The 25,030-nt window shown below is 54.4% G+C and overlaps 1 protein-coding gene across 1 annotated transcript; it reads left to right on the top strand.

The window, feature by feature from the left end:
• Positions 1 to 385: 385 nt before the first annotated feature.
• Positions 386 to 23,496, top strand: FAM222A (family with sequence similarity 222 member A). The gene is made up of 3 exons (XM_042865777.1): positions 386 to 408; positions 11,464 to 11,589; positions 21,253 to 23,496. The coding sequence occupies exons 2-3, from the start codon at positions 11,502 to 11,504 to the stop codon at positions 22,437 to 22,439; spliced, it is 1,275 nt and encodes a 424-aa protein (XP_042721711.1). The 5' UTR covers positions 386 to 408; positions 11,464 to 11,501; the 3' UTR covers positions 22,440 to 23,496.
• The last annotated feature ends 1,534 nt before the right edge of the window (positions 23,497 to 25,030 follow it).

The following is a 25,030-nucleotide window of genomic DNA, read 5'->3' as shown; positions in this document are numbered from 1 at the left end:
CGTCTGTTCCTATTTTCCTCCTATTTGGACCTTTAATTTTTTTTTTTTTTTCCTTATTTGGACCTTTAAATTTTCGATTTCTTATTTGGACCTTGAATATTTTTATCTTCCATTTGGACCTCTGATATATATTTTTTTTCCTCTATTCGGACCGTATTTTCTCCCGATTCGGACCGCGTTTTTCCCTCTTTGGACCATTTTTTCCCATACGGACCGTATTTTTTTTCTTTTTTCCCCCGTATTTGGACCTTATTCTTTATAATTTTTCGGACCTTCCCGTGGTTTTTCCGCTCGCTCACCCCCCCCCCTCCACACCCTGGCCGCGCACGGGGGGGGGGGGCCCGGGGGGGGCGGCCCGGAGCGCCCCGCACCGCAGCGACCGGAACCGGCCCGGATCGTTCTCTGACGGTAACGGGGCACGGGAGCCGGGTTGGGGGGCACGGTGGGGCCGGGATAGAGGCGGGGGGTGGGGTGGGGTGGGGATACCCCGATGCTGCGGGGCTGGAGCCGAGCCCCGGGTTCCCCTCCTCCCCCCCAGGGTGCAGCGCCCCGGAGCCAGGAGGTTGTGTTCTGTGTGTCTGTCCGTGTCGGGCTGTGTGCGCAGAGAGCTCTCGGACGTGCGCACGTGTGTATATAGGGTGTGTATAGGCGGCCGTGGGTGCGAAGTGCTCAGGGCAGGAGCTCGGCCTTTCCCTGGGAACCGCTCGTGCTGATTTTGTGGTTGATTTCGTCGGCTTTGCGCCTCACCGTGCGTCTGCAGCGGGGTTGTGCTTGCAGGCGAGCAAAGCATCCCAGTGATATCCTCCCCCCAACCCCCCTCCGAGCGCCTTTCTCCCCGTGCAGGTGGAAGCTGCCTCCCCCTCTTTCCCAGCCAAACTTTCAGTACTGGGGCCAACCCCTGGCGGTGTGAGGGTCGGGCACCCCAAAAACAGTCCCACTCGGGGTCCTCTCGTGACCTTGCGTGGAGGAAGGGAAGAGCGATGCTCCATGCGTGGATCCCGAGGCTCTGCGCCCGTTTGTAGGTCAGCACGGGCTGTACCATGGGCCCCGCCGCAGCCGAGTACCGTGTGAGCAATCGAAGCGGCTCCGCGTGGGTATTCGGCCCGAGGATGGAGCAGGGAGAAACCCACGGTCCTGTATTGGGGACCATTGACCCATCGTGGCTGAGCGGGGACGAGCTGGCATCGCTCCGTGCTGGATTTTAATTGCAACCTTCGGATGAGTGTTACCGGCTCCCGTGGTCGTGACAGCCGTGTCCCCCATGCTGTCCCTATCAGCGCATCCCGCTGAGCACCGCGCTTCGGTTCTGCCTGCCCACAGCTCGCTGGGCGTCAAAGTCACAGCCCCGGGTGACCCGACCTTGGCACGACGTGCTGTGCCCATACCCAGAGCCTGGAGGGCGGCGGGGTTGGGGTCCTTCACGGTGGGATCCTCATGGTGGGAGCCTCTTGGTGCCCACGGCTGCCTTAAGGCCTCGCCGTGCCCCTTCCCACCACCGGGCTGCCCAGCTCAGATCCATGGGGCCGAGCACCCTGAGCCCCCCAGCTCTGGGGTTGCCCATACCGGGGGTGGTCACCGCTCCGGGACCCCCAACCCCCTCCCCCAGCCCGGCTCTGTGCTTGTCCGTCTGCATCGGGCTCATGCATGCATGCAAGAATAAGACGTTGCTTCTTTCTCTTCTTCTTCTGCCTGCACATTCCTCAAAAAGCTAATATTCATGAAAGGTAATTCAATCAAACCGCGATGCCTATCAGCTAATGCAGCAAAGCTGGCGCAGGGGTGAGAATGGGAGCCAGGAACACAAAAGCCCTGTTTTATTACCTCCTGCTTGCCTGAGAATTGCTTTTCTCCCTCGAGTGAGCCGGCTAAAGCTGGCTTTATTATGTTAACCTATTTGCGTGTCAAGAGCTATTGTGCCTCTCTTTATCTGTGTTTGTATTTGCTCGATGCAGGGAATAAAAGGACGAGGCGAAAATGGATGGCTGGTCAGTGCTTTGCACTCTGGGGGCACTGATTGGTTGCTAAGTGATTTGCATCCCCGGTAATCGCTTTTATCTCGGAAGGATGTCGTGTATAATTATAAGCCTACTGACATCTTTTGAAATCTGCCTAATGGGTGTTTTTAATTTACATGGGAAGCAGGGGCTATTTGTGTTGCTCTGATTACAGGTTGTGCGAGCGTGAGGTTGGAAATACAGATATTTCCCCAGATGTGGGGGAGCGTGGGGCTGGGGTTGGGGCCGGTCCTGGTCCAGGGATGGACGGCAGCGCATCGATCCCTACGATGTGTCCTTGGGGTTCCATCCGTTCAATCAAGCTTGCTGTGGCCGTGGACCTTTCCCGTGGAATGAGCCCAGAGGTGAGCCCGTGGGCCTGGTGCAGGCCGTGCTCCTGGCATCCATTCACCCCAAAACCATTGGGGTTGGTGAACCCCCGTGCTCCTCTCCTGGTTCGCAGTTCCAGGGAGCCCCGTTGGCTGCAGTGCTGGGATGGGGTGTGAATGTTTAACTGGTGTCTGCCTGCAGCCAAGTGCTGCCGGATGGTGCCACGTCCCTGTGAGAGCTGCACCCGGTGCGTTCACACGCCGCTATGGGGCTGCTGGGTTGGACGTTAGGAACAATTCCTTCTCCCAAAGAGAAGTCAGGCATTGGCACAGCTGCCTGGGGACGTGGTGGGCTCGCTGTCCTGCTCAAGGAACGTGGAGATGTGGCACTGCCAGACGCAGTCAGCGGGCGATGGTGGGGGTCGGGTTTGGGGATCTTCAAGGTCTTCTCTGGGCTGGGGACACACGGCAGATTGGGGACGCAGAGGGTTGGGGTCACAGAGCCTTCCCACGCCCAGACACGCCGGGTGGGAGGCGACTGGTGACTGCGCTCCCAGCAGCCCGCCGTGGCGTGACGACAGCTCGGTAATTAATTTCTCCTGTTGGATGAGGTCAGGGCAGTGCCTGGTGAGACGCCGGGCGCATCGCAGGGCTCGCTCGTCCTTTGTCCCCATCCTGGCGGGGACACGGGGTGGCTGGGGACAGCTTGGTGAGTGGGAGGGCAGCTGGGGACGGCGGGTGCCATATGGGGGCACGGGGCAGGGTGCTGGTGGGCGCCCCGGGGTGCTGCGCCCCGCTACCGCCTGCAGCCCCGACTCCGAGCTCAGCACCGGCGCTGCTATTTATGGCTGCCTGTAAACAAACTCCCAATGAAAGAAAGTTAATGACCTGAGACTGACAAGAGCCTGCTGGGAATTTTTATAGCCCCTGGGACTCCTTTTGCTCGAGAGAGAACAGAGCAGTGTTTTCACCCCAAACAGCAAGCGTGCCTCATCCTGTACGCTGCACCCCATGGGCACCCAGGGCAGTGCTGGGGTGAGGAGGGGCACGTTGCTGTGGTGGAGCTGGGTGCCCTGCCCCCATGGGTAAAGCTGGGGCACACGGCTCCTCGTCCCTGAGAGGGGATGCTCCAGAGCTGCACCATCTGCCTTCCGCGGGTCATTCGGTCGTGCTGCAGGCTGGAGAGAGGGCTGGCTTACCATCAGCAGTAACCAAACAGGAATAAAGCCTTAATACCCTGCAGCGGAGAGATTTAGCTGCCGGAGATAAATATTCATAGTGCTCATGGAAGGGGGAGAGAACCCAAATTTGGCTTTTCAAAGAGAAATTAACAGCATTTGCACGGGCTGCCCCAGAATGGGGCACGGGGCTGGCTCTGTGCTGAGCTCAGCACAGTGGCTGTGCATTGCATTTGTGCTTTGGTTTCTCTCCCCCGTGTGGATGTGGCCATATGGGGGCAGGGATGCAGGGGACATCCCAGTGGACAGGCACAAGCTGGAGATGAACCCCCTCTGTTCCTGGTGCTGCTCCTGCTGCCATTCTTGCAGGGCTGTGGCTGCGATCACACCAGTGTTCAGCTTAAAAAATGCCATCCTGCAAGCAGCTCGAGTTTCCCTTTGGGAAGAAAAAGGCAAAAAGCAGCAGTGAGCAGGAGCAGACGAAGCCCCCTTGGCCATGTGCTCTGACTCTCCCAGCAAGGACTGGGGGGAAGCAGTAGTTTTTCAGTAGCCCTAATGCTTGGGGATATGAGAGATTAAGGTTAGTGACCATTTTTTAACTCAATAAAGGGAAAGACAAGCTGGAGTCTGCAGTCCAGAGATATAATTAGTTCGCAGCAGTGGTGCTTTCTTGATTTAGCTTCAGAGAGCAGAACAAGACAAGGATGTTATACCCAATTAGCAATAACATACAGTCTGAGCCGCGCTAGGTGAGATAACAAGCCATTTTTATAGCTCTTCTTTACGGACTTTTTGGGGGGAAGGAAAGGAGGAGGGGCTCATGCCTTGATTTCTTGTCATTTGGGAACGATTGAGGGATGTGGGAATTCCCTGAGCCTGGCAAAGCGTTGGCTGGTGCAGGTGATACAGCCCAGAGCTGTGGCTGTGCCTGTGGGCTGCATGTGGGGATGTGGGGCTGGGGAGGACCCGACCTGATGGATGGTGACACCGGGGCCACGTCTCACCGTGCCCGTTAATGACACACTGAGAGCAGCCCTACTTTGTCATGGCAGCCCTGGGTTTTACAAGGCAATGGCCGATAAAGCAAGGGCCGTGCTCACACAGTGAATATTTCCTATCCGCTCGTAGTGGGGTTTGTGGGGTGTGAGCCCAAAGAGCTTCAGGGCTCAGGGCAGGGGATATCACTGTCGCCTGCGCCGCACTGGAGGGCAGCTGGATGCCTGTGCCACACGGTGCTGTGCTCACATGGTTGATGGATGTCCATGATTCAGTGCAAACCTAGATGGGTCGGGGCTGGGAGGGTCCTGCACGTCATGGCCGTGCACTGAGCATCGCAAAGGGCATCCAACAAACCGCCCAGCCCAGCAAAGAGCCGGCGATGAAAACTTGGATTAGGTTTAATTAGTCAGCTTTTAATAACAGGCTCTGGGTTGGAGGTTCTTGGCATGCTGCTTTCCCATCTCTACCAGCGGGCAGCACCCAGGTCAGGATGTGGGGCAGCCCCACAGCACACATCCCATAGGGACGGGGACAGCCCGACGCAGCGCCGCTAACGGCACCGCAATGATCATCAGCGCTCGTCGTAATCATTAAGACTATTAGAAAGAAACGTTCGCTTGAAGCTAATGTCAGACTTTCTGTTCTGCTTTGCAAACGCGCACAATTAATGCCAATCAGCTGCGGGAGGAAGCCAACTCGCAATCATGTCTGCTTCATCTCGGCTGTCAGCTGTTGCCATTCCGTGTTGTACATTTTCATACAATTGCTATAAACATAAAAGGGAAACTCCGCGTTCTTCGGAGGGCTCGCGTATTGTTCTGTGTTCGTTTTAATTACTTTGCATTCAGCGGCTCATCTGGCCTCGCCGAACAGGCAGGAGAAAGTAGGTCTTTGTAAAACAAATATATAAATCTTGATAGATGCCTTATTTTCCTATTCAGCGGTTGCGTTGCATTATCTACGGCTAAATAAGAGAAGGCTGTTTAATTTCTTGTTGACGGGAGCCGTTCTGCTCCCCCCCTGGGGAAGGCGCATGGGCAGAGCAGGGGAGGGGAAAGAGCCGGCGTGACTTGACCGGATGGTGCTATAATCCTCGTTACAAAAGTACACATCAATTATAAGAATTCCTACAGTAATCTCAGAAATCTATCTTTTCTGCTGAACCGGCTCATTAAAGAGCGCCATTCATTTCCATCTCTCCGGGTGAGAAAGGTTTAAATCCCCGGAGCTTTGTGTTACAAAATAGACTTAGGGGGACGGACTCTTTTTAGATATTAAAAGGAAGAAGTTGATTTTTTTGTTTTCCTTCCCCCCCTCCTCCTCCCCATCCCAGCCTCGCGGCGCAGACGAAGCATAACTTAATTAGGCGAGGGCGGCGGGCGCAGGGGGCTGCGGAGCCCACGCCGTGAATGGCCTCCATCTGCCGGGCGCGGGGCGGCCTCAAAGAGCCTTTGAAAGGAGCTGTGCCGGGGGTCTGCCCACGGCCACCCCACAACCTCAGCACAGAGCCCCTTTGTGTGCACGGGGACGCGGGGACGGCCCGGCCGGGGTCGTGCGGAGGGTGCGGGTTGGCGGGCGCGCTGCCGCCGGGGCTCTGTACAAACACGTTAATTTGTTTTCTTTCTTGCCTTGCCTTTTCAGGGTAATTGGTTGCATTTGAAGCCTTTGTGAAAGCCTTTGATTATAGTAATTTCGGCGGCGCGATCTACCCTGAATTCCTTCGTTGGATTCTTTCACAGCTCCGCCGCTCGGGGCTGCGGTTGTGACGCGCGCCTGCCCTGCGTGCGGTGCTGCCATGGGTGGCCAGGGCTGTGGGTACAGCCGTACCCATCCCAGTAGGGATGGTTCCAAGGGATGGATTCGGGTTTGGTGGGCCTTGGCTTTAGGACAGATATTGGGCTTGCTGAGCTCAGGATGGAACGGGTCTTGGCTGCACAATGCCGCAGGTCTCTGCGTGGCTGCCCATGTCCTGTGGGGGTGCTTCCAAGTTCCACAGGGTTTTGTGGCCTGTTTGCTGCTGCGTCCTTAGCTAGAATGCTGTTGGACAACGAGGTTTTGTTTCTAATGGGAAACGAAGGAAAGTTCTGCTTCACTGTTGGGTGCTGACGTTTCGTTCCTATCCCAGTAGTGGCTGTCCCCGTGCTCCTCCCCATCCCCAGCTGCACTGAGGCCGCTCATTCCCTGCACCGACAGTGTGGGCGTCTCTCCTGAGCTGGCTGGAGCTAAGCCCTGCTAATCCAGCACATGCTGCCTGCAGGTGTCCTTGGTAGCTCCCTGTGGACTGGAGACCTCCCGGGACCTGGCAGTGGTGGGCAGATGGCCACGATGGAGCTGGGGACATCGAATGGATCAGCCAAGGGTGCCATAGGTGGGAGAATTCCCCGGGGCGTTGCATGGTGAATGGTTGGAGAAGGCTGTGAAGCCCAGCATCCCTGTGTGCTGAGCTGAGGACCCTCCGAACCACAAAGCCATGCGTCCCATCCACACCACGGCCCTGGTGCCATCCCAACCCTGCAGCCCCCATCTCCATCAGGGCCACAGACAGCACAGGGGCCGCTCCGCTTTCCAGAATCATCATTAACCTGTTAGGGAGAGCTGTTCCCGCTCACGGCGAAAATAGATCTTTAATCTCTGCCCAAAATAGCTCATTTGATGAGAGGCCTCCTTAAAGCTGACACATAAATTTAACCAGGCCGCCCCAGCCCTCCGCAAGGATGTCTGCAAATGCTCAATAGCACTCGAATTGTTTTTTTCTTTTTAATTCCATTGTTACGTACGCATCTGATACCTTATTTCTTCCATCAGATCATTTGTAACAGTCAGGAGGCAATTTACTTCTGTCCTCTGATTCAATTTGTGCTTTGTGCTCCCTCAGCCATTCGGCTCGCAGGGTCATCGCGGCTTTTGTGGCCCTGCATGCAAGCAGAAGGCTATTGGGTGGGCTTTATGTTCTTCTTTCATGTCGGCTTGCTGCCTGCGTGGGTCCCACTCTGCATCCTGCTAGGATGCTCAGAGCTCCCTCTCATCTCCGTGCTGCTCCAACACTCGGGTGCTTGTTGCAGCTGGTGATGCTGGTGACAGGCGGTGCCAGCCCGGCTGTGCTGCCCTGTCCTGCCCTGTCCCAGCAGCTGCCTGGGGCTCCGTTGGGATGGAGCTGCATTGTTACAATCCCCATCCCCACGTCCTTTGGTCCCCATGCCCATCAGTCCCCATCTCCTTGCTGTTCCCTTGTGTTGCTCAAGGTGGATTGGAGGCTCTTAAAGGGGAGGGGGTGTGGAAATGGCAGCAAGATGTTTCCTGTGTCAGGAAAGGCAGGTGCTGGGCATGCCATGGGTAGAGATGCTCGTTGTGTTGAATGAGCAACCTTGCTCTGAGCACTGAGGCCATGTGCCCGTCCTCATGTCCCCGTGCAGGAACCATCCTGACCCCACGCATGGCGTGTTGTGTTGCAGCCAGTGCCTCCCTTCTGCATTCTCCCTCTTTGCCTTCAGTCCCCAATCTCTCATGTGATGCAGCAGTTTGGAGGAGCCTGGGGCCTCACACATGTGCCTGCTTGGTTTTGGGTTGTGACTTTGAACTTGAGCTTGGGGGATGTGCTCTTTGCACACCAGGGTCCCATCCATGTGCCTCACTGCTCACTATTTCCCACAGAGCATTGCACAGCCTTGCACCCCACACCCTAACCCAGAATAATCACTTTCAGCATCATTATCCACCACAAACCCCGGCTTCCAATTTTAATCAGAGGAGCTGGTGTCGCTTTAAGATCTGCGGGTTTTAAAGATCACAAGAGGGGTTAGAGAAAATTACCCTTGACTCTTACATGCTAATGTAATCTCTAACCAGATCTGCAGCACCGCAGCTAAAATTGCTTTTTAGATTAACATTTAATTATTAACAGGGCCCCCTGAAAGGCCCGGGGCTGGAGCACGGAGGGGAGCAGGGCGCACGGTTCAGCCCAGCCCTGCTGGAGACGTTTGCCGTGCGGAGGGGAAGGTCGTGGGCAGCCAGCAGCAGCGTGCCGTGCTTTATTGCAGCCCTGGGCAAGGTGTCATCAAACTTTCTTTTCTATTTTATCTCACGCTCCCCGTGATTTACCGCAGGGTGACCTTTCCTGCATTCACTCATTGCTGCGCTGCGCTGTCGGCATCGTGTGGTGTGTCCTCCTCCTGCCCCGTTCCCGTTGCCAGACGCCCCGTGTGGCTCAATGACAAGGTCACGTAGCATCCCCGTTCTGCCCCTCTCCATCACCCCCAGATTCCCTTTGTGTGGTTTCTATGCCCGCTGCCCAGCCAGGCTGTGTGCTGGGGACGCGGTGCCCGCTCCGTTAGCGCTGGGCAGGGATGCACGGCAGCAGCAGACACGGCCCTTTCTTTCCCTAACAAGGGGCCAGCTTCTGCAATCCCCTTTATTCATTGTTCTGCTGAGGCGAACGGCACAGACCCAATTCAGGCTGAGACTTTGAAAGTTCCCTTTCTTCCCCCCCCCCCCTCCTGTCACATTTTCTTTTATCTAAATCCTCGCCTATGAAAGCCTCTATCGACAGCTGCGCTGGCCTTATCTCGCTGGAGGGACCTTCGTGGGGCTCTCAGAGGAGATAAGACCTTCTTATCGGCCTCTGATGTCAGAGAAGGTGCCAAACCCTTCTGTCATTGGAGCTTTAGACACAGAGGGTGTTGTTTTTTTTTTGTTTTTTTTTTTAAATTAAAGTCACAAAGACCTTGGGTTTATAAATAGTCCGATGGAGCGATAGGGCTTGGAAATTAGCAGGGTGGGGGGCGGGGAGTGAGGCAGTGGGAATGGAGCTGGGATGGAGGCAGGAGGAGGATGGTGGGGACGCGGCGTCCCCAACCCTGTGGGAGCAGAGCAGTGTCACCTCCTGCTCCCTGCACACCCCTGGGTGATGGGTGATGACGTGCCCTGTGCTGGCACACCGCAGTGACAGCACCTGCTGGGGCCTCGCTGGCTCGGGGCCGGCCTTGTCCTTGTCCCCATCCCGTCAGTGGAAGGAAGATGGGTTCTGGGGCCCTTTGCTGCAGCACCGTGGGGCTGTAGGGCCGGGCAGCTCCATCCTCAGCCCGTTGCCCTGCTGTGATTTGTGTGGCCGTGGGCTGGGCGACTCGGGGCAGGGCAGAAAACTGCTGAGTGTTGCCTTTCTTGCCATGAAAGAGCCAGAGCAGCTTGAACTAAATCGGATCCTGCTGATTGGAATTAGTTCAAATGCAGATGGAGCTAACTAAGCTGGCGGTAAGCATTTGAACGGCGCAGCGTCCAATTCCCATCAGCTGATTCAAGGGCTTTTCTGGGCGGCATTAACAAAATGCCACCGAGCGGACAGATGCCCATTGTGCGGGGGGCTGATGGGCTCAGCCTGGTGCCAGGCTCGGACCCGAGCCACCCATATGGGATGCAGGGACGAGGTGGCTTTCTGGGGCAGTGCAGGGGTTGAGGTGGTGTCTGCTGCCGTCATCCGGATGGTGACGGCCCAGGGTGGGGGTCCCATCCTCGGTCCCATGGCCACAGCCATCCACTGGGAGTGGGGGATGCAGCCGAGCCCGGTCCCGGTGGGGCGACGCCAGCTCCCGAGCAGTCAAGTGTGCTCAGGCTCTGAATAAGAAGCACTTCATTCTCTTTTCAAACTGTATAATTTCTGCCTGATTGTAATGGCATATTTTAAAATTACCAGAAATCGAAGCCAGAAAATGGATACGGCTGCTTTTACTGCGAGCTGCATTAACAAAGGATATGTAATGTGCGAAATAAAAACACCTCCCTGCCCCCCCTCCTCCTTTTTTTAAGACAGTAATAGGAGAAAATTGGTTTTGAAACTGAATAAAAGTCCCTTTCAGAGGAAATCATTTCTTTCAGGGTACCTTTGCTGAAAGTAAAATAGTGAATAATGAAAGGTGGTTACATGATTGTCTTTCATTTAGAGAGCGCTAGGACAGATGGAATCTAGGAGAAATGCAAGATTGGAATAATTGCATGGTAACAAGGCGCTTGTTGTGAAATTAGTATCTTAAGAAAGTAGTGAAAAAGGCTTTTACTCATGAATACTTCATTATTAGGAGAAAACAGCACCATTTGGGTTCTCCAGACACCTGCTCCACGTGTGATGGCTCTTCCTCGCCTCTTGCTCCTCACACTTTGCTCTCAGAGTCTCTGTTCCTGAATTTTGCAGTGCTGGAGGCCACCGTGTCCCCACCCTGGGGATGAGGCAGGAGCTTGTGGTCCCAAGCCCACACTGGTCAATTCAGAGATGGGCAGAAGTGGTTTGCTACCAGGTGGATGTGAGGGAGCGTTCCAAGGGGTGAGGATGGAGCTTGGTGAGCAGTGCTTACCCCAAGCACCCCAAGCACCAGGCTGTGATGGAGCTGGGGAAGCGAGGCACCCTCTGTGACATCCAGCCCTGACATCTCACACGGACCAGAAGCTGCAGTTGAGGATGGGTTTGCTATCGCTGCCCGCTCTGTGCACAGTGCTGCTGCCGTGCCAGCGGGAGGCGTTCACTGTGGTTCCTGCAGGACATGCTGTGTGCAGGACGTGCAATTCACAGATCAGTGGTGGAGATGCTTTTGGCCTGACCCCTGCAGATTTCCCAGCTGGATTTTGGCACACCCCAGGAACCAAGCGGGATTTTGCTGCCTGCAGGCCGAATCCCTGCTGTGCATCCAATGGCTGCAGCTGTCCCCGGGAGCAGGAGGAGCTGCTCTGTTTCTTGCAGGAAGAGCAGAAAGCATCACGGGGAGCACCAACCACCCACTGAGCCCTTCATATTTATTTTATAGAGCTTCATATTTATTTAAGGCTTCCATACTTATTTATTTATCTCCAAAAGAGCAAAGGCCCCTGCGCAGTGGGTGCAAGAGCTCCCAGCCTCCATGCATGCAGACTTTGCCCAGCAGTGCAGGTGCATGGCTGGACCCCCTCCCCCCCTTACCACTGTTTCTCTTCTTTTGGCAGTGCACGGTGCGGCTGCGGCCGGCCAGGACTCCCAGACCATGCTGGCGTGCCTGCAGCGAACCCAGAACCCACCTGGGCAGCACCTGGCCTGTCCCAACCCCAACAAGGCACTGGAGCCACGCAAGTGTAAGTTCCCGGGGCTGAGGGGAGGGGTTGTGGATTGTGTGCAGCATCGTGGGGCTGATAGGATGCTCTCAGGTCTGGGATGCTCCAAGAGCTGGGATGCCTTGAGGACTAGGATGCTGTGCGACGTTCAAAATCCAGGGTGCTCCCAGGCATGGGATGCTCTGAGATCTGGATTTCTTGAAGATCTGGGATGCTCCCAGATTGTAGGGTGTTCTGATGCTCCCAGGTATGGGATGCTTCCAAGTCCAGGATGCTCTGGAGCCAAGCTAGTGCCTTGCTCTCAGCATCCCCAGGGCATGCACGCGCCGCTTGCTGCTTTGATGCTCCTTGTCTTATTGGAAAAGACATTTATTTAACTGATAATTAAAAAGAGCAGGAGAAGCGGGGGTGGGGGGGCTGAGGGAGGAAGAAGACAAGATAAGCAAATTAAATTGGGTCACTGGGGCTGATAAGTGGAACTTCAGAAAATCTCATGCAACTGCCTGCAAAGCACAAGGCAGACAATGTCCGGTACCTGCTTGCAGCTCCCAGACCTCCAGCCCCCACTCCCTCTTTTCTCTCCATCCCTTCCCCCCGTAATTACTTTCCCAGTTTTGCTGCAGCTCGCCTTCCCGACGAGCTGGCCTTTCAGATAAGCTGTAAACTAGTTACATTAAAATGGGTTCCAAAAGGTCACTCCAGTAAAGCACCTGTCTCTCCCAGCCTTTGTCTCTCAATCCAAACCATGATTAAATGTATATTTAATGAGCCTGCTTTAGGCAGGCGTGTTTGACCTCCCCGGCTGGGAAAGACGCATTAAGATTCTCAAGTGATGAATGTGTGTTTTAAAGAGGGGAGTGGATATTTTTCTGCTGGTCTCAGTTGGATTTTTAAACATTGCAGGCTGAAGACAAATCAGCTGCTAAAGCTCTGCTTGTTAGTGTGTGACAGCCCCTAGGCATTTGTTTAATGATCTGTATTTTCCTGGAGATGTTTTCCCCTCTACCTGGGCATCACCAGCACATGGTTGGCACCCAGGGGTACACGTGGGAGTTGGGGCTGTTGTGTTGGGGCACGGGGCGGATGGGACCCCAAGCACTTTGTGCCCAGGCACCACTGAGGTTTCGGTTCTCCGTGGCCTCGGTGCAGCAGGCGCAGCCCATGTGCTTGTGCTGAATCCGTGCTGCTCAGGTCTCTTCCCTATTAGTGTCTGGAAGGAAAATGAATGTTGCTCTTGTAAAATTATTCCTAATCCGTCATGCCTGAGCAGCAGCACAGGGCTGGCGCGAGGGCTGCGGCTCCCGGCACTCCTTGGTGCCATGTGCTAATGAGTGGAGCTGTGCCCTCAAGGCCAGGACCTGCAGTGCAGGCCCCAGTGGGGTGCAATGGGGACCCCAGGAGCGCAGCACAGGTTGTTGTGTGTTGTGTTTGCTGTGATGCTGAGGTCAGGATGCACCCACTTGTGCCTGTAGTGCGCCCAGGGGTGGCTGAGGGCTGGGGACTGTCACAGCCCGTTTGGCATGGAGCACCACCCCATAGCCTGGTGTGGGGGATTCAGTGCTCCCTGTCATTTTCCCATCCTGCTGAAATGTCGTTTCCCAGCTCCTGAAATGGAGAAGGTGCCAAAACAACACTGTCTGGGGAGCTGGAGCCTGAACAGTGGTGCTGCCATGCAGCAAAGCACCCTCAGCAGTGACAGCCACCCATGTCCCAAGATGGGTCTCCAGCCCCAGGATCCCCGGAACGGCATTCCTGGCAGTAAGGGCAGCTTGCAGTGCTGCCACCACAACCAGACCCAAGCAGATGAGGAGTGCACAGGCACTGGGGGCCCCCACCCCTGGGGCAGAACCACACTCTGGGGTTCATTCCCCCCATCCCCAGCACGCATAGCTCATAGACACGTTCCCCCAGTGTGCTTGCCGCTGGCCAGGTCACCTTAATCAAAGTTTAGCTGACCGTATGTTTCCGCTCATTATGGGAAAATACAGCATGTCTCTCTCCTCTCTGCCTCCTGCTATTTCAAATTAAATTGCAGGTGACATTCAGGGCCACGCATCTGGTTTTGAATACAATTTTCCCTTCTTTATTTATGGCACCTGCGGTAAGCGGGGCAGGGAGGAGCTCGTCCCGCAGCGCCCGCCTGGCTATTCCGACAAGATAGCATTTTCTTAAAACGAGACACAATTTAGAAGTGCCTCTGATTACTTAATTTGCTCCTGAGTATCTCAGTAATTATCTTTATGGGTCTTATTTCTGTCCTCTGGCATTGTTTCTGTCGATATTAAATGAGTCTGGCTCTCGGCACATCGGCCGTCTGGCCCAGCACCACTGTGAAATCCTATTACCCTCCTGGTGCCACTGATAAATTTTTGTATTAATTTCACGTAGAAGGTGAGCGGATTCATTTTCCTGCCCATGGTGGGAGCCAACAGTCCCAGCACCCTCGCCCCCTTGTTGTTCCCTGCACCCCAGTCCCAGCACACGGTGCTCCGTGCTCCGGCACAGCCGCCTCCTATCATCCCACTGCATCCACTCTGTGTGATGGCACCACGATGCTCACAGCAGCAGCCAGGTTTTGTCACTGCTGTTGTGTTCTGGACGTTGCACTGGGACGGGGCCCCACTCCAGCAGGGAGTAGGAGCTTTGGAAGGAGCAGCATCCTTTGGAAAATATCACGTCCAATTAACTCCAGCAGGCTGCTCCCTTTTGATTTTATTCCGTGTGCATTACAGGAATCCTGAGCTTTATTTAAATTATAAATCAAATAATACCACTCTCAGCTTGGCCAAACTCTTTGCTTTTCTCGCTCTCTGCAGCGATGGCTTATATTTAATTAAGTGTTCCTTTCTGTGTGCCCACCTCCGGAGCTCACCGCGCTGCCGTCAGCTGGCCGGGCAGCGGGGGGCTGTGGGATGGGATCAATATTTAGCCAGGAGGGATGGGCAGCTCCTTCAGCTCTTAAGCTTTAGGACATGAACTCCCATTGCAACAACTCTCATTGCGTTGCCCATTGCAGGGTTGTCCAGGGGCTCGTGGCGCTGCAGCCTTGGGGCTGTGGGGTGCGAGATGCCCCAATGGACTGCAGGTCTGGCTGGGAGGGCAGCAGGCTCCATTCCTGCTGGATTTGTCCTACTGGTGCTTTCTTGACCTGCTCATTTGTGGTGCTGACAGCTGCAGGCTCGTCTCGTTATTCCCAGCTGCCCCATTACTGCAGGGGAGTCCTGGCTGGCTGGAAAGGTTGCTCCACTGCATCCCAGCTGCAAACAGGGGGATATTTCCCTGGCTCTGCTCACTCTTTCTACCCTCAATATGGGCATTGTGGCTGCATGCCCTCACCTCTCTCTCCAAGTACCCACCAGGTTCACCAAAACATCCCCTTGGGGATGGTTGGCTCAGGGTCCCTAGGTCAGTGCAGTGCAGCACCTGGTGTCACAGTGCAGGGAAGATGGGGAGGGCCAAAGCAGTCCCTCTGAGCACTGCAGCCCGAGAGAAGGGGGATGCTGTGTCCTTGCTTTGATGCATCAGAGGGCTGTGGAACAACCCCACCTGTTTCTCACACATCAAGAGCTTTGCTGAGCTGTGTTTTTTCCCTCCTCCTCTGCTCCCTTTTTATTTTTTGCAGATGCCTTTTAGAAAGATGAGATAACGAGTGCCATTTGTTTGCTGAAGCCTGTTGTGGAACAAAAGGGGGTTGACATGCTCACATCAAATGCCACCTTGTGCTGCAAACGTCACAGCTGTAGGGTCGGATGCTATAGGGGCAGCTTTGTGCTGTGCATTGCATGTGGGTCCCAAGCTGTTTTTGGGGCATTCCAAATGTCCCTGTGCACTATGGGACGCAGCCATTGCAACTCACCTCTGAGTGATAAAACTCTTTAATTGCATATGGAATCAAACCACATTGAATGGCTTCTCATTACACAATTCTACTTACACCAAGGGCATTTTCATTAAAGTAGCTGCAGCTAAGCTCTGCTTTTGTACACACCCATAAAATATCATTTTAATTTCATGAGGGGTTACACATGAGTGAAATAAGATTAATTCTTTCATTTTCAGTTTCTGGAAGGGATCGGTTAATGATGGTTCTGTGTATTTATATATGTGCCATAAAAAAAAAGAGTTCAATTAACTGCCATGCCCAAAATGTGCTGTTGACTTGCACTTTCCCTGCCAGGAAATGCTGCAAAAACACTTTCGATCGGTCACGTGTGCGGGGGGAGATGGATGGGTGAGGGAGCTGTGAGTGGGCATGGGGTCACTCTCCAGGTGAGACCCCATGGTTGTCAAGGATGGAGCTGAGCCTGAACCTTTGTGTGCATTCAGCCACTGATAACCCATCCAGTCAGTGATTTTTATTTGCATTCAGACTTTTCCTCATCACTCTTTCTCAGCTATTGCGGGGCTTTTTGCTACCTGTGCCTTAATGGGAACTGTAGGAGCTTCAGGAGCTTTGCAGTGCCTTGGTCTCCATTGGTCACACCAGCCATTGGCATGAAAAGTCCAAGTTTCGAAACAGATCTTATGTTACAACGCTGTCGTTGGCATGCACCTGGCCCAAGTAACAGAGAGTGAGGGGCTGGGGTGAGCTGCAGGGCTGTGGAGGGGTACCTCCTGGTCCCATTGGTGGCTGCATGGTGGGATGGCATCTGGTTGGCATTGTGCAGCCATGGGATAGCACTGGGATGGCATCAAGATGACACTGGGTCAGCCAAAGGAGTGGCATTGAGATGGCATCAGGATGGCATTGGATCAGCCACGGGGTAGCATTGGGGTGGCATTGCATCAGCCAAGGAGTGGCATTGGCTTGGCGTCACGATGACATTGGGTCAGCAGTGGGGTGGCGCTGGGATGGCATCAAGATGACATTGGGTCAGCAGTGGGGTGGCGCTGGGATGGCATCAGGGCAGCATGAGGGCAGCATCGTGGTGTCATGAGAGTGACATCAGGACAACCATCAGGGTGGCCTTGAGATGGCCATCAGGGTGGCCACTGGAACAGCATTGGGGTGGCACCAGGATGCCATCGGATTCGAACTGGGGTGCCATCGTGGCACTGTTGGGGTGAAACTGGGGAGCTATTGTGGTGCCATTAGAGCAACACGGAGGTGACATTAGCATGTCCCCAGAGCCAGCATCCCCACGCCTGCTGGCCACGGAGCGGCGGCAGCGCGGTGCTAATACCTCGGCGAGGAGACAAATAGAAAGTGACACATGTGTGTGTAGACTGGTATTTGTGGTGACGCTTTGACTGCAGATAATAAAGTGCTCGCCCTGAGGTGATCCAATTCAGCAAACGCCTCGGCAAAGCCGCGCGCTCCTTCAAGGGAGAGAATAAAGGGGAGGAAAAAAGGCCCGTCTGAAATGACATGTCAGCCTAAAAAGGGAACGTGTTAATGGATGAATATCTCGGGATGGCAAAGCCCTGCTCTTCCCTTTGTGCTTTGTCATGAATTTTGTTGTCTTTGCACATTACGGCTCCTGCGCGGCTGCCGCTCGAGGTTTGCCACCTACGTTTATTCAGATGGATTTCTCCAGCTATTATTCCTGTAGTTGTTTTTAATTTAAGACCTTGAAGCCGGTGCGCATTTTTCTCTCACCGGGGCGGCTCTGCTGGGGGAGGCTTTGCGCCAGCTGCGTGCAGAGCGGGGCTGGGGGCTCCCAGTAATGGGGACCCTTCAGCTGGGGAGCTCTTGCAGTTTGGGGTGCTCCTGCAATGGCGGGGCTCCTGCAAACAGGGACTTCTGCAAGCAGGGGGTCTCACGCGTGGCAGAGCCCATACCAAGGGATGCCGTGGGGCTGCTGTGCACCCCAGGCAGTGCCGGTGGGGGGCTGGGGACCAGGCAGGTGCAGACCTCCCCCGCTGCATCCGCCACGCGGCGGTGGCCTCTGCACCACCCATCCTGGGGACATGATCACCATAGAAACCGCTGCACTTCAAAGGGTGGAAAACGGCAAAATCCGACAGGGAAGGAAGGAAGGCCGTGTAACAAGGGCAGTGCCAGTGCAGCTCGGCCAGGGCAGCGTCCCCACGTGTCCCCTTGTGTCCCCCCAGTGCCAGCACGGTGCCACTGGTACCTATGAAGCTTTGTCAACAGGAACTTGGGACCCCAGCATCAGGGATTTGTGTGTTTGTCAACACTCACCACGCTTTGTTTGTTTTCTTCCAAGTGTTGTGCAAATATTTAGGTTTTTAAAATCTGCTCGCTGTTTTGCAGAGAGAGAAGGGGACTGCCGGTCTATTTTAGGAGCTCTGAAGTCGCTGTGACTTCCCCACTATGTGGGTGAAAAATGCCTCATCCCAGAGCTGGGTGAGCTCTGGGCTCTTGCAGAATGGAATTCCTTTTGGGAGGAAGGAGTGGAGCCTCCCCATGTCCCTGTGGGGTGTGTGGCAATAGCTGCTGCTGGCTGCTGCCACCGCATCCCTGCCAAGCCCTTGTCCCCTCCACGTGCTCTGAAGTCCTGCTTGTCCTCTCCCCAGCCTGCTGGGAATGCCTGGATGCAGCAGGTGCTGTGCTGAGCATTGTGCAGCCAAAAGCAGAGCAGGGACGCTGCTTTGGCTGGGGACGTCCCATCACCATGGCACGGCTCCTCCAGTTTCTCTTGCTACTGGTGTCAAAGCGTTCCCATGCCTTCTATCAGACATTTTGCACAGGCTTTGCCCTCGGAGTGCAGCAGGGCTGAGGCTGCCCCAATCCATAAACAAAGATTTATTTCGGATTGCCGCGTTGTCAGGGCCCAGGTTTTAAATCTGTGTCTTGAACCGAATTTGGTGGCCAATTTGCTAAAGTAAAAAGTTGTTTAGCTGGAGGCGTAATCTTATAAGCCTATGCTGCCATTATAATGGCTTCTCATTTCTGCCTAGCTTTCCAATAATGCTTTGAGCAGAAGCTTGGAGTAATATAAAAAGCCATAGGATTATTACTGCGGGCGATGCATTTTCCATTTACAGTAATAAAATACTGAAGAAACAAAACAATTTAAAATTCCAATAAAATTCAAAACAAATCTTTGGCTGCTGAGCAGATTCAATTATTTAGCTGTTATTGAGTGCAGGCTGGAAAAATAGAGCAGGTCAGGAAGGGAGGGGGAACCCTAAGCTGGCCGTGTGTTGTCTTTATCTGGGGAGAAGGGGAGAGGAGGCAGGAGATGGCCAGTGGCACCCAGTGGGAGAGGCAGTCCCCAATAGTGTTGTGAGGATGGGAATCATAGAACTGCAGGATCATAAAGGTTGGAAAAGACCTCCAAGATCATCAAGTCAGCCTGTCACCACTGTGTCTGCTCAGAGAATCATTAAGATTGGGAGAGACCTCCAAGACCTTCAAATTCAGCCATCAGACCACCTTGCCTGTGTTAAGATTGGAAAAGACCACCGAGATCATCAGGCCCAACTGGCAGCCCGTCACCACTCTGCTCACTAACCCGTGTTGTGCAGGTTGCCCTTTCAGCCATTGCTTCCTCCATCATCCACATCCTCCTCCTCCTCCTCCCTTGGCTGCGTGGATGAACTGCTCACCAGTTCAACATGCCCAGTGCTCACCACGGGGAGCAGAGGGGGCTGCACCACATGCCCCCACCTTCGGCATGACGTCCCCAAGGGTTCAGCTTCAAGAAGGGGGGGGGGAGAAAACTGCCAGCGGCCGGCTGAGTGTTGGGCGGGCTGTCTGTGCCTGACGGGTGACGGCGGTGCTTCGGGAGAGTCTGCATCTCGCAGTAATTACAGCCCGTTAGAAAGCAGTAATTACTCTGGAGAGGGGGAGCCGCTTACCAGCAGCGCGCACGAGCGCGCCAGGAACCTCTTGGAAATTGGTAGCTCTGTAATTTTCCCAGTGGGGGTTTGGTGCGTCACCCTGATATGTGACAACACACTGAATTTGTGACTTGTCAAATCCAACCCAGCTGGTGCAAAGAAGGCGACAAAGGAAGCTCCTGGCTCTCCCTCGGCTAGCTGGCAGCCATGCGTGGGGCCATCGGCGAGCGTTGATGTGTGGGGCGATGCTGCTGCTTCCATCCATCCCCCCTTTTTTTGTTTTTAATTTTTTTTTTTGCTCAGAAAGGAGTATTCTCCTCCTCCCCTCCGTGGAATGGGTTCATTAGGGATTCTGCAAGTGTCACCAGCTAATTAGTGTCATGTTAATTGAGCATTCACAATGCTGCCACCTCCAAGGACAGCGGTGCCGGCGTGAAGGGGAATGCAGATGCGTGGTGCTGATGGTGCTCCTGGGCAGGTGCCCCCAGTCCCCACCGGGTCCCAGAACTGGTCATACTGGGTGGGTTTGCCTAGCATGAGCAATGCCCGTATTCAGCTGCTAGAGGCTGTAACATTAAATCCTGCTCAAACACCCTGGTTTTAATTGGCTTAATATACTCGTTAATAACAGTGTCTATTTAAGACACCTGTAAAAAGCCCATAACATTAACTTAATGGGAGAAATGGCCGGTGAACACTCTTCCATTCTGCCTTTTAAATTACTGGTGTGCCGTGTTAATGGAGAGGAAAGAGGTGGCCATCCACGGCCTCGCTCTCTGCGTCCCTGGGGATGCTCCCACTCCTCCATGGCTGTTGTACACCAGGGCCCAGGGGTGCGAGTGCCCCAGCATCCCCCTGAGTGCTGCTTTTAATGTCGGGCCTTGCAGGCACGAGGAAGGGTCCCTGGGAGGGCTGGGGCTCCGTGGTGGCACTTGGCATGGGGTGGGCTGAGGATGGCTGTTGGCTGCCGGTCGTGCTGGCAACTATTTGGGTCAATGGCTGTGCTTAAGCCCTCTCCACGCTGGGAGATGTGGGGATGTTTTGGGGAATAGGACAGTGGATAGATCCATAGGTCTAGACAAACCCAAGACAAACCCTTGGGGCCTGTCTCCTTTGCCTCCTTTTTAGCAATGTCAGCAATAACCATGGATGGAGGCAAATTCTGGGCACCGTGCAGGGGTCCCAACACAGTGCTGCATTAGGAACTGGAAGCCAACCCTACCCCCCCACTGCACACATGTGCTGGCATGGACGTGCACACGCATGTGCAGATTTTAAACACCTAATTTATTCCATCTATTAGATAGATTTTGTAGATTTAATCATTTTCACAGTTGGTGGCTCATTGGATACTCAAGATAAACTCCAAATGAAAGTATAATGGGTACGACAAATGAGTTTTCACACCAGAATGGCAGAAACTTGCTTGGGAAAGAGTTTGAAAGGAACAAAAATATATACATATATAATTTTTTTTTTCTGCAGTAGCTTTTGCTGACTACAGTAGGTTACCACAGTTAATTTCACCAGTTTTGTTCATCTGTAAAATTGCATAAAAGTGACATTTTTGTGCTCATTATAGGAACTGCTGATTTATGGCTGGTAAATGCAATGCTTTTCCATTTTTGGTGAGGTTCTCGTAGCAGCGCAAAGCACCCATGAAATTGCTTGTATAATGTAGTTTAAATCCAATCTCGGAGAAAGATTCCCCCGTTGGGTAAAGTGACATTTCCATTCTCCACACCGGGTTTATTTTAGGCCACTTAGAAGTGACTTTCTAAGCGCGAGGGGGCAGGTTTGTGCCGTGACCTCTTTTCCATTGGGCGGGTGATGGCTGGAAAAGGAAAAGGAGGAGGAAAAGGAGGAGGAGGGGGTGAGGCGGAAGGACGGCCGCAGGTCTTGGAGTGGGATTGATGCTGTGCTTTGCTCCCGCAGGCGAGACGGCAGCGCCCATGCATTCCCCGCGCTACCCCAGCCCCGCCGAGCTGGACGCCTATGCACAGAAAGTGGCCAACAGCCCGCTGACCATCAAGATCTTCCCCACCAACATCAGGGTCCCACAGCACAAGCACCTTAACCGAACGGTCAATGGGTACGACACCACGGGGCAGCGCTACAGCCCCTACCCCGTGCATGCCGGCGGCTACCAGGGCCTCCTGGCCATCGTCAAAGCCTCCAGCAAAAGCGTGGTGAAGAACGCGGAGGGCAAGCGGACTAAGCTGTCGCCCGCTCAGGCCGGCGTCGCTCCCTACCCATCCTCAAGCACTTTAGCCCCGGGCCCCTCCTGCGCCGGCCCGCTGAGCTACCACCAGAAGCAGCTGGAGGGCCCCGTGCCTCCCACCGTGACGGTGGCGAGCTCGGCGCTGCCGCTGGCGGGCCGTGGCCTGGCGCTGCCGCCCTCCAACCTGCCCTCCATCCAGAGCATCATCTACCAGCTCAACCAGCAGTGCCAGGCCCAGGCCTCGCAGCCTGCCTGCCCGGTGCTGCCGGCCGCCCACCCCAGCCCGGCCAAGCACGGCACCTTCCCCGCCGTGGCCTCGGCCTACGCCGTGCTGCCCGAGTGCCGCAAGGGAGCCGAGCTGCCGCTGGGCTCCACCCCGGCGCTGGGGCCAAAAGCGGGGCTCTACCCCGACGGCGTGGACTACCTGCTGTGGCAGCAGAAGCAGCAGCAGCACCTGCGGGTGTACAGCGGGGGCAGCGGGGCCCTCAGCAAGTCGCCCGAAGCCTGCGCGGCCGCCTCGCGACCCTACGGGCCGGCAGGGGAGAAGGTGAGCTCGTCACCATTGAACTGCATGCACGGCAACTTCGCGGTGGGGCAGTACTTCGTGCCGCCGTGGAACAGCGTCCTGGTGACCCCCACCAGCGACTGTTACAACCCGCCACCCGAGCTGGGCCCCGTGCCACGCGAGCTCGGCGTGCCGCCAGCCGAGGGGCTGCCCAGCAAGGCGCTCTGCAACACCTCCATCCTCAGCAGCAGCCTCCAGTCGCTGGAGTATCTCATCAACGACATCCACCCGCCCTGCATCAAGGAGCAGATGTTGGGCAAGGGCTATGAGACCGTGTCTGTGCCAAGGCTCTTGGACCACCAGCACGCCCACATCCGCCTGCCCGTCTATAGATAAGGGACGGCTGCTGCTCTTCCCAAAGCCAGGATGGCGGCCGGGCCCTCCGGCACCGTGAGGCCGTTGCGGGGTGATGGGGTTGGTTGGGGGTCGGCTGCCGACACGGGTCCCGCAGGTACTGGCATGGAACCGGGCTCATCGAACCGCGTGCGCCCGCTGGAAGCCAAGGATGAAGGAATGCTTGTCTTATATAGCTCAGAAATCATTTTATTTCCACGAATGTGAACAGGGAATCGCTACGAGTTGCTGCTATCCAGGGAGAGGAGCTCCGCTCTGCGCACGGCGCGGGCTGCAGGCAGGGTCCCGCCGCGCTCACCTTTAGCTGAAGTCCATAAGTTGCACTGCTTTGATTAAAGCTCATAACTGGGGACAGCCTGGACGCTATTTAAGAAGAACACTTGAAAACTTGAACAGATTTTTCTTTTTTGTTGCTTTATTTTTTCATTCTTTCAGTTGCACACAGCGCGCATCTTGGGTGCCGGCCAATGAGGGGGACGAGCCCGCGGCGCTGCGCCCATGGTACAGATTTCCAAGGTTTTGGGTTTTTTTTTCTTTTTTTTTCTTAGTTTTTTTTTTTTTCCCCTTTCCTTTTTTTCCCCTTCTTTTTATAACTGTCTGTTATAGCTTTGTTCCGTTCTAGAGGCAGACAGTATGTAGGACGACATTCAGTACTGCATCCAGCCATCGCACCACGGTGGGATCGTGGCGTGCTTCTTTTCTTCATCTTTTCTTTCTTTTTTTTTTAAGCAGTTCAGAAATGCTCATTTTGCTGCGTTATTCACTCTGTGTCATTATGTGCTTAATAGGTTTATTCATTTAAAAAAGGCATCGCAAAATGTTTTTTGGTGAGACAAGGAAACAGAAACACTACCCCGAGGAAACCCAAGGTGATTGTGCTCAGAAAAGAGGTACTGTATCCCTGAAAGGCCTGTTCAAGCACTAAGTGCATTTACAAATCTCTGAGAATGTTTTTTTTTATACTAAAATCGACCATTATATTCTACTGTGAGAAGTGCTGTCTGCACTTATATTGTTTTAAAAATGAGAGAAAACGAACGAGAGGAAAAAAAAGAAAAAAAAAAAAAAAGGAAAAAAAAAAAGGAAAAAAAAAAAAAAACCAAACCACAAAACCTGCAAGCTGTGTGTCCGGATGGTGTTTTTCCCAAAGTAAAACCAGGATGTCACTGGATGTGTGCTCTGGATTTTGTTTGCTTGCTGTGGCTCTCACCCAGCCCTATAGGGACCCGCTGTCCCACCCCCAGCCTGACTTCACCCCGCAGATTTTAGGGCACGGAGGGGCACTTATAAATAACCTCCTAACGATGCTGAGCTGTTAATCCTGCCGTGGCACCGGGTGAGATGCACGCATGTGTGCGGGGCGTGCGCCAAAGCCCCAGGATTAGGGGCCATGGCCCCACGTGCACTGGGGCAGCGCTGAGCCCAGTGGTGTCCCCACTCGATGCCATCAGCTGTGTGGCACTGGTGGCACTGCTCCCCACCTGTGTGAAGCTATTTGCCCCATAAAGTTGGCAGCTTCCCCCCCTGAGTGACAAGCAAGTTGCATATTAGGGTATGGGTACAAATGTTCTTCCCAAACCTACCAGAATGGGGATGGGGACAGGGATGGGCCACCGCTGCACCGGGCAGAGCAGCTCCATCCATTTTGGTCGCGCTCTGCCATATGTATTTGTGGGGACAGCAAGCAGGCATAACAGCCAGTCAAGGCAACAAAGAGGAATTGGGACAAAAGGACAACCAGAGGGACAGCAGTGTCCCATGGGGACACCCAGCAGTGCCACAGCCTGGCCGTGTGCCGGATGGAGATGAGAGGGAGCACTCTGAGCTGTGCCCCAGCACATGGGGCAGTGCCACCTCCATGGCAGCACCGTCCCTGCCTGTGGAAGGGCAGCTTTTCTGCTCTGCAAATATCTTCCTATTAAAATAATCATCATAATTTTTGAGGCAGGCGCACGCCAGGCTGATATTAAACTTCGCAGCCGCCTTTGCTGGCTGAGAGCGAGGAGGAGAGACAGGCAATATAAATGGCACGGCTGCGAAAGGACTTAAAAAAACCCATCTCTCATTTTGATTGATATTAGCTTCACAAATTAAGCTTTAGATTTATCTAAAAATAAATTTGCTTCCTCGCTCCGCGTGCTGGATGACAAGTGCTTTTCTCTTCCCTTTGCTGGGTTTGTCATCGCCGGCACGGCAGCGTGGGAGGCGGGGGCTGCGCCCAGGGGGCTGCAGGGCACAGGGGGGTGGGCATGAGGCAAACACAACTGTATGGGAACTGCTGAGTCCTGGCCTGAAATGGTGATTGAGCAGCTGGGGAAAGGACCAGGTCAGCCCTGGGAGCGCAGGTGGAGGCAATTCATGTGTGTGATCAGAAAGGGTGGAGGCTGGCTGCACCTCTCCTTAGACCTTATTTAAGGCTGACTGCCACTGGGGAAGGATCTCTTTCTGGAGATTCCCTTTTGGTGAAGCTTTTGCTATGAACCTGGAATCTTCTGATACAGGTGAGCAACCTTCTTCTCTTCCTTTATGGTACCTTCCTATGGTGCTTCTGTCATCACACCTTCATTGTAGCT

Source organism: Lagopus leucura, unplaced genomic scaffold, assembly GCF_019238085.1.
Source record: "Lagopus leucura isolate 7727_CA_CO unplaced genomic scaffold, USGS_WTPT01 Super-Scaffold_806, whole genome shotgun sequence".
NCBI lineage: Eukaryota > Metazoa > Chordata > Aves > Galliformes > Phasianidae > Lagopus > Lagopus leucura.
This window is presented reverse-complemented; position numbering and strand designations above follow the sequence as displayed.